This window comes from Entelurus aequoreus, linkage group LG01, assembly GCF_033978785.1.
Source record: "Entelurus aequoreus isolate RoL-2023_Sb linkage group LG01, RoL_Eaeq_v1.1, whole genome shotgun sequence".
Classification (NCBI taxonomy): Eukaryota; Metazoa; Chordata; class Actinopteri; order Syngnathiformes; family Syngnathidae; genus Entelurus; species Entelurus aequoreus.
In genome coordinates this window covers 69,203,685-69,217,665 of record NC_084731.1, presented here as the reverse complement: position 1 = coordinate 69,217,665, position 13,981 = coordinate 69,203,685, and the positions used below count along the sequence as shown (strand labels likewise).

The window sequence follows — 13,981 nt, the reverse complement described above, 5'->3', positions numbered from 1 at the left end:
CTGAATAAAAAAATACACTTCTTTTTTTAAACTGAATTTTTTTACACGGAATTAAAAAAAATATATATATATATTTTTTTACACTTGTTTTTTTAGGCCAAATTTTATACACTGAATTTTAAAACACATATGTTTGTTTTTTTACATTGAATTTTTATACACTTATTTTTTTATACTGATTTTTTTTTATACTGACATGTTGTAGAAAATGGATGGATGGATGAATGGATGGATGAATTTTAAAAGACAGATTTTTTAAAACGAAATTCCATCCATCCATTTCCTACTGCTTGTCCCTTTTTGGGGTGGCAAGGGGTGCTGGAGCCTATCTCAGGTGCATTGTCAGCCTAATTTGATGTCAAACAATTCAGTTCACAAAATTCAACTTCAAAAACTCAGTTACATAAATTCAGTGTCAAAAAAGCTTTCGTAATAAATACACAAATTCACATCCATATGGGGCATCACAGACTCCAAAACACTCAGTTGCGCATTCCCACCTACCACCGCTAGCTGACAGCAGTGCGTCTTCACTGGCCACACCAAAGAAGAAGAAACCCGGAAATGAACACCTTCGCAGTTCACTGTTGTACTAACAAAAAAAAAGCGGCTACGTTGAAGGAGAGAAACATACTTTTCTTAAGTTATTAGTATTATGGCTGGAACTGCCTCGGTTGCGGGTGAAGTGTTTGTTGATGCGTTACCGTATTTCGACCAAGGTTACGATGCGACCGGTGTTCGAGAAGCGGTGAGTAAATAAAGCGTGTAGAAGAGCTAACATGCTAATAGCCGCATGTGCTAGCTACAAGTAGATACGTGACAAAAATGCAAAATATCTCAAAGCAATTTGTCTTTTTAAAGACCTCGGATCAAAACTTAACCAATGCTACTTGAACCATTGCGATAGGCCAAATATTAAGGCATTAATGCATGAAATAAAAAGTAAATTGAATATGTCAGTAACCCACAGAAAACCACTTAATGACTCAATAAAACCCTTGATTAATGTATTACTATTGTATTTAGTTAACTAGAGACGTTTCAATCAAGAGAAAATAGAACACATTATCTGGAATTTTCCAATAGGGTTGTCCACAGATGACACCTTTTTAAAATGGCTATCTAAAACAAAATATTTTGCATTGTTTCTAAATAATTCATTTAAAACTTCGAGTTTTTCAATACAGGTGTCTACAAATGATACCTCAAAGCAGTGCTTGTCAGTTAAAATCTGTTACATACCCCAAGGAAGAAGAAAACATTCCGCGCCCCCACCCTTCTCTCCACCGCGACTATAAATAGTATCATTTGTCTGTAAAATTGTTGTAAGTACACCTCTGCGTAACATTGTATTTTTATTAACATTAAAGACAACTAAATAAATACAGATCAACTTACAACAAACCATAACTTTAGTAATGCAATTTAAAATCTGTAACAGAAAAGATTTAAAGTGCAACAATCTTTTTTCTGGAAATAAAAAAAAAAATGACTTGAACCGTTTGGCACTGAAAAGTAAAATTAAGTAAATTTAATAAATCCAAATTGATCTGCAATATTAATTCAGGAGCACAATATATAAAACACTTTAACCTACTAAGCAAAAATGAGTAAAACAATTTGTGCTGATTTTTAAAAAATATATTTTCAAAATAAGGAAGTCAGGATTAATGGCTGCAATGAGCACGTTTTGTAGTGCACAGCTTTGATGATACTGATAAAGCGTGTTCCCGAGGCCACACATGCCCTACTATTTGAGATGGACCGCCTTAAAGGGGTTCAATAAAAATAATTCCCTGCAGTGTTGTCATTACGACAGTGTCAAGGTATAGACATACCGTTTTAATACAAACTGAATGATTTAAAAAAAACAAACCTAAAACGCCATTTATAGCAAATAGTTGTGCATTAGTTTGGTATTATCTGACCATAGTGCAGTTTTCTGGATGAAATGTTGACATTTTTGTGGATTTTCTCAGCTGCCGCCCCACACAGACATTTTAGGTACGCACAAAAACCATGATCCAAGACGTCATATTTCAGGAAAAGGAGGACCGATATGTATACAAACATTAAAAACTATAAGTAGGGACTAAAACGTATCTTCGGGTATAGTGAACTCTTCTGAACCTCTTCAATTTGTCGAAAATAATGACGCATGTCGCAAACGGCCATGATCTTAGTGGTCACGAGCCGCCGCTGCCACAGCGATAAGTAGGTCAGGAGCCAGTAGTTACATACCTTACCTATTGGCGAGCACGGTTTGTTGTTGGTGGGTTAACACGCTCCGTAACACTTCTGCAGGCTTTAGCATTAGTGGAGGAGGAAACCAGAAGATACAGACCAACCAAGAACTACCTGAGCTACCTGACCACGCCCGACTTCTCCGCTTTCGAGGTGACAAACTTTGGAAACTTGGGGACTGCGCTCCCAAAGGGTACGGCGTCGAACGAAGTGGTAAAATCTTGTCGTCCTCCAGACAGAGATCATGAAGAATGAATTTGAGCGCCTGTCTTCTCGGCAGCCCATGGACCTCCTGAGCATGAAGAGGTGAGTTCCAGACGTCGTTTTTAAAGAATGTTTGTTTTGTTCTAAATTACAGATCGACCGATATGTTTTTTTCAGGGCTGATACCGAGTATTAGTCGTTAAATAGACCAATAACCGATTTTGATTAGCAGTAAAAGTTACTTAAACATGATTATTATATGTCAGTAAACAAGGCTTTAAGTTGTTTTTTGAACATTATTTTTTAGGAAAGGCGGGACCAGTAGCGACATGTTTTAATGTTGTGTTTAATTAAGCATCAAAAAACATCAAATACCTTTCTTATGTGTGTCCAAGAGAAACCTCAACATTTGCATTTCAAAATATGGAAAATATCCTGGGAGAATTGGTAAAAATAGGAAATTTCTCTACATCCTAAAACTCACATCTATTACATTTTAGAACAGTTTCTGGGTTTCATTATTGTAAGGTTTCCTCGTGAGGAATATTTAAACATTTACCGTATTTTTCGGACTATAAGGCGCGCTTAAAATCCTATAATTTTCTCAAAAATGGACAGTGCGCCTTAAAACCCGGTGCGCCTAATGTACGGAATAATTCTGGTTGTGCTTACCAACCTCAAAGCTATTTTATTTGGTACATGGTAAAATTATGAGTATGACCAGTAGATGGCAGTCACACATAAGACATGTGTGTAGACTGCAAGATGATGCCAATAAATATCAAAACTTTAAATGTTCCATTGAAAATAAAGAACATTGCACGCGGCGCTCAAAAATCTGTCAAATTGTTTTAGTATGACTTTGAAGACGCACAGCTTGATGGATTGTCGGCCCATTACGTAGTCAGAGATACAAGAGATACAAGTATTACTATGGTGTGTGTATAAGGACGGAAAAATGGCACCCATAAGGAGACATATTATCTGGCGTTTTGTTTCACAATATTATGCAAAAGCAACTTTTCCTACCTTGTGGTACCTGCTGATGTGTATTTGGGAACTGCATAAGTCCTGAAAATTTGCGCGCATGTAGTCCGTGCCGATTCCGTAGTCGATAAGCTTTTTCTCTTTCTCTATCTTCTTGTTATGGGACATTCATCCTCCGCTGTTGCCATTTCTAATATAAAGTAGTGTAAAGTTCTAACGTACTGTATATCTCGCTATGGAAGCGCTAAAAAATACCGGTGTAGTGAGTCTACATTATTCACCCACAAACTTTAGATTAGAGAGTTACGGTCGGATGGTTTTTCACGGGACACATTTCTGGCGTTGTTGTTGCACTAGTGAGCCACGGAGGAGGAGATGCTGCTCTGTTATTGATTGAAGTAAAGTCTGAATGTCATTAAAACAGTTAGCTCCATCTTTTGACACTTCTTCCACCCCCGTCCTTGCACGCTACACCGCTACAACAAAGATGACGGGGAGAAGACGCTGTCAAAGGTGAGTCAGAAAGCGACTTGAAGATGATCTGTAAAACATTATCTGTGACATTTTGACCAAATAACCACCATTACATGCTATGTAGACCACAAGGAAGTCTTTTACATTTAGAAAAAAATCATAATATGCCCCCTTAATGCACCTTATAATCCGGTGCGCCTTTTGTATAAAAAAAGACCTGAATAGACCCTCTCATCGGCAGTGCGCCTCATAATCCGGTGCGCCCTACGGTCCAGAAAATGCGGTAAATAAAAACAATTCTGTGCTCCTTCACGTAGAGACATTTTTTTCTGGATGTTACAGAAAGTATGAGAATGTGTGAGCTGCTGCCTGTTCCTCCTCACTTATATAATAAGGGCCAGTGCCAGTACACCCCCTCGCCCTACTTTTTAGCCCTATTGTTAGATTTAGCGTGTTCCCGTGACTCTTTGCATGGAGGGGTCGAGGATATGAACCATGGATTTCAGATGCTGACTCAGGCAGTGGGGGCCAGAGAACATCCCCCAATTTCTGCATAAATTATATAACATACCGTATTTTCCGGACCATAGGGCGCACCGGATTATAAGGCGCACTGCCGATGAATGGATCTAGTCAGGTTTATTTTCATACAAAAGGCGCACTGGATTATAGGGCGCATTAAAGGAGTCATATTATTATTATTTTTTAATGTAAAAGACGTCCTTGTGGTCTACATAACATGTAATGGTGGTTCTTTGGTCAAAATGTTTTACAGATCCTCTTCAAGTGACTTTCTGACAGTCGCTTCAGGATGCGCCGTTTTGTGGGCGATCTTATTTACGTGGCTCACCTTCGACAGCGTCTTCTCCCCGTCATCTTTGTTGTAGCGGTGTAGCGTGCAAGGACGGGTGTGGAAGAAGTGTCAAAAGATGGAGCTAACTGTTGTAATGACATTCAGACTTTACTTCAATCAATAATGGAGCAGCATCTCCTCATCCGGAAACAACACCGGAAATGTGTCCTGTGAAAAACTGTCTGACCGGAACTCTCTAATAAAAATATTGCGAAACAAAATGCCAGATAATGTATTTTCCTTATACACACACACCATAGTAATACTCCAATGTTGAAGCACAGTACAATCCATCAAGCGGTGCGGCTTCATAGTTTACCAAAGTTGTACTAAAACATTTTGACAGATTCTTGAGCGCCATGTGTAATTTTCTATATGTTCAATGGAACATATAAAATGTTGGTGTTGTTTACTTGAGTCATATTGCCATCGTATTGCAGTCTACACGTATCTCTTATGTGTGATTACCATCTACTGGTCACACTTATCAACCAGAATTATTCCATACATTCAGAATCAGAACCAGCTTTATTGTCATTACGCAGGGTAACAAGATTGAGGCCATTCCATACAGTGCGATAAAACAAGTGTACACTCTATACAGAGGGTGAAATTAATATGTACATGAATATCTACATGAAACAGGGTGGTTGGTGGAATGGGTTATTGCACCGAAGAGAAGGCAATTATGAGGGTCAATGGGGAAGTCTGTTCAGGGTGGTTATGGCCCTGGGGAAGAAGCTGTTTTTTAGCCTGTTCGTCTTGGTTTTAATGCACCTGTAGCGCTTCCCAGAGGGCAGCAGGTGGAAACGGTCAGAGCCAGGGTGGGTGCTGTCCTTGATGATGGCACTGGCTCTGTTGAGGCAGCGGGAGGTGTAGATGTCCATCAGAGAGGGGAGAGGGCGGCCGATGTTCTTTTGAGCCGTCTTGACCACTCTTTGCAGCCTCTCCCTGTCTGCTGCAGTGCAGCTGCCGTACCATACTGTAATACAGTAGGTCAGCAGGCTCTCGATGGACGAGCGGTAGAAGGTCAGGCTTCAGGTTGTACTTCCCGAGGACTCTCAGGAAGTGTAGCCGCTGCTGAGCCTTCTTGATGATTGCTGTGGTGTTGACTGTCCAGGAAAAGTTGTTAGAGATGTGGACTCCAAGGTACCTGAAAGTGTGGACCCCCTCCACACGCTCGCCGTTGATGTAGAGGGGGGCAGGGTCGGTGCTGCTCCTCCTGAAGTCTGCTGGTCTTGCTGGTGTTGAGAGCGAGGTTGTTCTCCGAAGACCAGGCCGTCAGCTTCAGGACCTCCTCCCTGTAGGCAGCCTCGTCAGCCCTGGAGATGAGCCCGACCACTGTGGTATCGTCAGCAAACTTGACGATAAGGTTGTCACTGAGGGCTGGACTGCAGTCATGGGTGTAGAGGCAATAGAGGAGGGGGCTCAGCACACAGCCCTGTGGGGAGCCGATGCTCAGCGTGCGGGTGGATGAGAGGTGGGGGCCAAGTCTCACATTCTGGGGTCGGTCCGTTAGGAAGTCCCTTATCCAGGCGTTTGTGAGAGGGGGGAGGCCAAGAGTGTCCAGTTTATTGCAGAGTCTGTCCGGGATTATTGTATTGAAGGCAGAACTATAATCCACAGAGAGCATCCGGACGTAGCTCTGCTGCTGCTCCAGGTGGTTCAGAGCAGAGTGGAGAGCAACAGCGATGGCGTCCTCTGTGGATCTGTTCGCCCGGTATGCGAACTGGTGGGGGTCAAAGTCTGGAGGGATATGGTCCTTGATGTGCTGGAGAACCAGTCTCTCGAAGCACTTCATGATTACCGGAGTGAGGGCCACTGGTCGGTAATCATTCAGGCTGGTGATGGGAGACTTTTTCGGCACCAGGATTATTGTAGATGACTTCAGGCAGGATGGGATGACTGCCTGAGCCAGGGAGAGGTTGAAGATCCTGGTGAAGGGGGGAGCGAGCTGGTGGGCGCACGCCCTGAGCACCTTTCCAGGTACTCCGTCTGGTCCGGCAGCCTTTCTGGGGTTCACAGCCAGGAGCACTCGTCTGACACTGTGCTCCTGTACAGTGAGTGGAGTGGTGCCGGAGCCCGGTGGGGGCGGGGGCAGGGCTGGAGCAGATGAGTGTCGCTGGGGGGTATCGAAACGGGCAAAGAAACAGTTAAGCTCCTCTGCCAGTGTCGCACTCTGATCCGCAGTTGTCACATTGCAGCCTCTGTAGTTCGTGATGTCATGAATGCCCCGCCACACCTCCCGTGAGTTATTGCTGGACAGATGGGACTCTATGCACCTCCTGTGGTCCGCCTTTGCTTTTTTAATCCCTCTCTTCAGGTCGGCTCTAGCAGCACTGTACAGTGCCCAGTCCCCTGACCTGAAGGCTGCGTCGCGGGCCCTGAGGAGTGTGCGGACTTGGCTGGTCATCCAGGGTTTCTTGTTGGGGTAAACCCGGATGGTTTTTTCCACAGTCACATTCCCTATGCAGAACTGTATGTAGTCCAGCACCGTTCCTGTGGCTGTCTCCAGCTCCTGTTGTTGGAAGAGGTCCCATTTCGTGTGTTGGAAGCAGTCCTGAAGTTTGGGGAGTGCATCGTCAGGCCAGGTCATAACAGTCTTTGTGATGGGCCTGGCCTGGCGTCTGATGGGGGTGTAGGTAGGAGAGAGCAGGAGGGAAAGATGGTCTGACTGTCCAAGCTGGGGGAGGGGTGTAGCTCTGTACGCGTGCTTCACGTTGGTATACACGTGGTCAAGGGTGTTCTTGCCCCTTGTAGAACACTTCACGTGCTGGTAGAACTTAGGGAGTACAGTCTTTAGATTGGCCTTATTAAAATCCCCTGCTATGATATGAACACCGTCGGGGTGGGCCCGCTGCTGTTCGTTGACGGTGTTCAGCAGAAGAGAGAGCGCTGTGTTTACTTTGGCGTCCGGTGGAATATACACAGCCGTGATGATAACAGACAGCTCTCTCGGGAGAAAAAAAGGCCGACATCTAACAGACATGTACTCCACGTCCGGGCAACAGTGCTGTTCAATGATTGTCCCGTTGTTGCACCAGTTCTAATGCACGTAAATACAGAGCCCCCCTCCTCTGCTCTTAACGGAGTCCTTAGTTCTGTCCCGGCGGAGCAGAGTGCGGCCGGCTAGCTGCATGCTAGCATCGGGTATTTCCGAGTGAAGCCAGGTTTCGGTGATAATCATAGCACAACAGTCCCGAACATAGCGGTTTCCAGCGAGTTGCAACTCCAGGTCGTCCATCTTCTGTACGAGGGATCTGGCATTGGAGAGGAACAGGCTCGGTAGAGGTGGCTTGTGGGGTTGTTTCCTAAGCCTGAGCAAGACGCCGGACCTGCGGCCACGCTTCTGCTTCCTCTCCCTCCTCCGTCTGCGCCGTCTCCCAGACCCGACAACAAACCACGGAGAGCCCGGTGCTCTTGCTATGTCGTCTGGGATGTTGTGCTCGTGGTGAAAGTCGCTCGAAACAGATATCTGGTGCGAGTTCCCGATATCCAAGAGTGACTGGCGGGTGTACCGGGTGCTTGCAGTACAGGTGGTGCACAAAAGCAAAAAAAAAACAAGAAGAAAAGAAGGAGGAAAGAGCACTGAAAAGGAGAGCCGTGAGCCGCTGCGTCTGTGCGCGCCGCCATCTTGCGCACCGGGTTATAAGGCGCACTGTCGAGTTTTGAGGGGAAAAAAGGATTTTAAGTGCGCCTTATAGTCCGGAAAATTCGGTACTTAAAAAACTCTGCAGACACTTTGTTTTGTTTGTTTGTTGGTGGATAAAAAAACATTGTGTTTCTGACGTAATCATTAAACGTGTTTTATGTGTATTTTACAGTACCTCAAATTCAAACTGCACTGCAATTTCCCTTGTGGATCATTAAAGTTTGTCTAAGTCTAAGTCATTAAAGAGCACAAATAACACATGATAAATAAAACACTAATGAGAAGCACTGATATATACAAGCCATTAAAGAATATAAATAATACTAAATAGCACTGATGTATACAAGTCATTAAAGAATACAAATAAGAAATAGAAGCACAAGTGAGAAGCACTGATGTATACAAGTCATTAAAGAATACACATAATAAAAAATAGAAGCACTGATATATACAAGTCATTAAAGAATACAAATAATAAATAATTAGAAGCACTGATGTATACAAGTTATTTAAAGAATACAAATACAAGTAATAAATAGAAGCACGAGTGAGAAGCACTGATGTATACAAGTCATTAAAGAACACAAATAATCATTTACCATTTAAAAGTGTTTAATAAATGTTCACTTGAAGTAAAAGTCTAATAGTACAGAAGGTTTGGGACGACAAGCAAAAAAATACAAAACTTTGAGAGGAAAAAAACATAGTTTTCTTTACCCCCACTCAATGTAGTGAAAAAGAAGCCAAACCGTGGCCCTAAAACCAGGTAGCATGGGTTACCTGTACTGTTACACCTCTAGTAAACACAATTATATATATGAACAAAGTAACAGTTGTCAGCTGTTAGCATGTATCACACATCAAACATGGTGGAAATGTCGGTTACAAGATACTGCAGTAGTACACAGTACTCGCTGTAATCCGACTTTAATAAAAAAAAAAAAGTGATATTAATCGAGATCGGATGATATGAAAAAATTGTGATCATATTTTTTTGCCATATCGCCCAGCTCTATTTTATCGTTAGTTTAAAAGCCAAATACGTCTGTTCTCCCTCTTCTGTCTCCACAACGTGTCTGCTTGTAAGTGCTCTGTGTGTGTGCGGACTCGCATGCGCTCAGCAATGTCACCATGGCACAACTTCATGTCCATCAAAATTAAAAAAGACCAGTGTTTTTCAAAGGGCAGTATCAAGCCTTTTTGAATTCATTAGTATCGGTATACTGTACAATCCTGGTAGTACCCATGGAGCTCTGTCAAGCATCTTTTAGTTTTCAGGTGATGTTGTCTTGTCCTGTACAGGTATGAGCTGCCAGCGCCTTCTTCGGGTCAGAAGAACGACATAACCGCTTGGCAGGAGTGCGTCAACAACTCCATGGCCCAGCTGGAGCACCAGGCGGTTCGCATCGAGAACTTAGAGCTCATGTCGCAGTACGGAACCAACGCATGGAAAGTCTACAACGAGTAAGAGAACGATTGGTCCTGAGACGACTGGCACAAAGATGCAAACTGGTTTTGTTCTCGTTCCTTCAGTAACCTGGCCTTCATGATCGAGACGGCTCAAAAGGAACTTCAAAAGTTCAGGTGAGCGGTCGCTCGTACGACATGGGAGATGCTCTCAGGCGGAGTTACTGGTTTCTGCTCGTTGTCTGGCACACAGGAAGCAGATTCAAGACTTGAATTGGCAGCGTAAAAACGACCAGTTAGCCGGAGGAGCCAAACTACGAGAGCTGGAGTCCAAGTAGGTCACGTCCGGAGTTGTTTTGTGGATGTGAAATCCTTTGTACCAACGTGTCCCTCCACCAGCTGGGTGGCCCTGGTGAGCAAGAACTACGAGATTGAGCGAGCCATCGTCCAGCTGGAGAACGAGATAGGCCAGCTGAAGCAGCAACAGGGGGACGAGAACAAGGAGAACATCAGGCAGGACTTTTGACGTTAAGCAGTGTGGAGAACATCAGAGCAGGTGAAGTGCATGTTTTGACTCCATGGTCCACAGGAAGAGACAAACTGAACCCTGTCAAATCACCTTCATCTTTTTTATGTCATTTTAATAAAGTCAAACATTATTTCTTTAAATTGACTTTTTCCTCTTCTGTAAAACCATGACTGACATGACATGGTTTATATTCTTAAAGTAGACCTATGGTGACATTAACTTCCTGCCATATCAGATATGCTCTGGTGTGCAATTTTCTTCATGGTCATATTCATATTGATGTATATTTTATAAATGTGCACCGTTATATATATCTTGACGACCAACAGCATCACGGCTATTTTTATTCAGACACTGTGAAAAATAAACTTTATAAAAATATATTCATGCACTAACCACGTTGGCAGCAAGTCCTTAAAGTAAGTTTTTGTTTTTACTAGTAAAATGTGCATGTTTAAGTACTCGAGAGACGAGCTCCTTCGGCTTCGACAAAGTCCAAGTGGGATTAATCACCCAAACACTCGAGCAAGCGTGTGATTTTTCCGTCTATAGTCCGAAATCCATCTCTTTAAAAAGATAAAGAAATATTTTTCATTTTTTTTCCGACTTACAACTTCATCCGTCTCTTTGCCATACCTGCCAACAACTACGGTTTTCCCGTAATGAGTACGGTTTTTGATAATCCAGTGGTAAAAACTACGGTTTTCCATTAAAAATGATGGAATGGAAGCTACGTAGCGAAGCAACTCCACGGGCAGGTGACAACATATACGTGAAACAACGATTGGTTGGTTTACGTATAAGAACATCCATGATTGGTTGTTTACTATGATGAGTCACCATTGGTTAAGATTAGGGCAAAACATTAGGGACAGGCCAATCAGAGGCAAGATAGGGCGGGTCATCAACCAGGAAGGAGGATCACAACATATGACGGCGAGAGAAGAGAAGAGGGAATTATCAAGCGGGCGATTTATATATGAAAAAACTAGTGGAAGATGGCAGAGGGGTTCTCTTCTTTAGTTTTTTCTTTTAGCAATGCAGACCACGTTCAGGAAACTACTTGGCCACGTTTGGACAAATGTATGCGTCAGGATAAAACATTAATTTGAGTTGTTTACCATGTAAGGCCAAATCATAACTGCTCTCCACATAGAAGACGTGGAATACACATTTAAAAACACACATGATTGTGGCAGACATGTGATGACTTTTGCTACAGTATAGCTAAATAGTCTAAATGCCAACTTTCCCAGACCTCCAGCTTATTTTCAGTCTTTTTCATTAGATTGAAATCACATGCCTGCTTGAGAGATCAAGAAGGCCTTCAGAGGTTTTCGATCCGGTGCTAAGCTCAAGGCAAGCAGGTACAGGCACAAACCATTTGTACCATCGATAATAATGGGGAACGTCAACTCACTTCAAAATAAGTCAGAGGAACTTGAGGCTTTGGTGAAGTGTGATGCATCTTACCGAGACTGTAGTCTTTCAGGCATGTGATTTTTCCGTCTAAAGTCGGAATTCCGTCTTTTTTAACCTCGGGAAGAAAAAAAAAATTATCTTCCCTTTTTCCGTTTTTTTTTCCGACCCTAAATCAAGATTCGAGACGTAGTTTATATTACGCCCTAGTTGATTGGTCGATATGTTTCTTGTGACCAATCAGGACATCTGTTATGAATGATGACGTTAATAACGTCATCATACCGCCATTTTCCATATATAAACGATTCGGTTCTCGAGAGAAAGGACGCTTTACGAGTAAAAGAAATTGATAAACATGTCAAAAATAAGTTTCGATGGGACTGGATGGAAAGGGAAATCACTGATACTGTTGGGAAGAAGGAAGTTACGACTTTGTTCGGTGATTTTATTCGGAAAATCGATCGTCCCGGAAAGGTTTTGTGCACGTGGTGTCATGATAATATTGACTATGGATCACGAGGTTTCAAGGCTTTGGAAGTACATGCGAAACGCCAAAAACATATGAAACAACTTGAAGCAAGGAAAACGAACTTTTCACTAGCTGGTACTTTTGGATGTCAACCGAAAGTGACATGGAGAGGAAAGATCCACCCACAACCCACTTCAGTTGCAGACAGGGTTGTTAATAATGAGGTAAGCTAAAAAATATTTGCTTGCGAAATACGCATGTTTGTTTTAAATATTAACCAATTAATCAGTTCTCCGGAGCAGGCTTTGCCGAGTTCGCAGAGTCTTACGGATTCCGTCACATTACCAGTAGCCCAAGATACCCTCAAGGTAACGCCGAAGCCGAACGTGCAGTACAGACGGTGAAAGGTCTACTAAAGAAAGCAGATGACCCCTATCTTGCTTTGCTCGCTTACAGGGCTACTCCTCTCGACAATGGGTATAGTCCAGCGCAGCTTCTCATGGGGAGGAGGCTCCGCACAACAGTGCCTATCCTTCCTGTTTTGCTAAATCCTGCTCTTCCTGATAGTGAAGCTGTTATGCGGAAAGAAGGGTAGAAGAGGACAAAAGATGCACAACGCTACAACCTGCGGCATCGTGCAATGAATCTTGACAGACTGAATCCGGGACAGGACGTGTGGATCAAGGACCAAAAGAAAGCCGGAGCTATCATCGGACGTCACACCACTCCACGATCGTATCTGGTGGAAGGACCCCATGGGTCTATCAGACGGAACCGTCGTCATCTCATCCCTATGGGATCCTCGCCGGAGCAGAGTGGCCGTGGTGCAGCAGAGCCGTTCCTGGGGGGCGTCCCGGAACAACCTTCAGCAGAAACATCGCAGCAGAGTGTTCCAGAACCTCCATCTACTCCTACTCCTAGAACCAGGTCTGGGAGGGCTGTGGTGAGACCAACTAGGTTGGACCTATAATTTTGTTTCCTATAGACATTACAGAGACTCTAATGAAAAAAAAGGATGTTACTGTATGTGGGAAAAGACAGAAAAGTGCAATTGGAGTGTTTTGGATATGTTTTCTTGTACTGTAAATGTTCAAGTCAGTTGCAGGGCTTAGGTTGAGGACAGTACAGGATTAGTATAGGATGGATGTTTGAGTATTGATGTGAAGTGGATTGTTCTAAGGGTAAAGTATGTGTGTGTGTTTGATTGTCTGGTACAGGCTCATATAGGAGCAGACCTTCCAACCACGAGGCAGAATAATCCTCAAGGTCTGTTGAATCAATGGTGGTCTACCCATTGATTCTAGAAAGGGGAGATGTGGTGTGATTGTATTATGGGAGAACTACAGAGTCGACAGGCTATGACGTCACTGTGTGCGACGGAGCGGGAGACAGTGTGGGAGTGAGTGAGAGAGCGAGACACTTGTTGTGATTGAGCTAATAAAAGTATCCACGTTATAAAGTACAGCCGGACTCACGTATGTAATTCAGTAACTCGACAATGACCAAGGTAAGGAAAAAGCACACACAGAAGAGCCTACTGTTATAGTTTGTTTACATACCTGATATGAAGTGTTCATTGCATATCCTTGTGTAAATCGTAGGTTTCCATCGTTCACGACAAATCGCCGCGATCCATTTATCGCCTTTTTTTTATGTTTGCCGGGAATCTATAGAAGCTTCATTGGATAGCAAATCAGCCATAATTCGGATGAAATCGGTGAAAATGTAGCGCAGAAATCA

At 43.2% G+C, this 13,981-nt stretch overlaps 1 protein-coding gene across 3 annotated transcripts; it reads left to right on the top strand.

Annotated features, from left to right (window-relative positions):
- Positions 1 to 502: 502 nt before the first annotated feature.
- Positions 503 to 13,691, top strand: bcas2 (BCAS2 pre-mRNA processing factor). Of its 3 annotated transcripts, none has more exons than XM_062057265.1 (8): positions 503 to 748; positions 2,305 to 2,397; positions 2,480 to 2,550; positions 9,717 to 9,878; positions 9,948 to 9,998; positions 10,075 to 10,155; positions 10,221 to 10,377; positions 12,809 to 13,676. In XM_062057265.1, the coding sequence occupies exons 1-7, from the start codon at positions 656 to 658 to the stop codon at positions 10,345 to 10,347; spliced, it is 678 nt and encodes a 225-aa protein (XP_061913249.1). In that variant the 5' UTR covers positions 503 to 655; the 3' UTR covers positions 10,348 to 10,377; positions 12,809 to 13,676. The 3 variants fall into 3 exon arrangements, 2 of the variants coding, with proteins under 2 accessions (XP_061913249.1, XP_061913241.1); XR_009827120.1 differs by having other exon boundaries at positions 504 to 748; positions 10,221 to 12,609; positions 12,698 to 13,691; XM_062057257.1 differs by lacking the exon at positions 12,809 to 13,676 and having other exon boundaries at positions 504 to 748; positions 10,221 to 12,753.
- Positions 13,692 to 13,981: the final 290 nt, after the last annotated feature.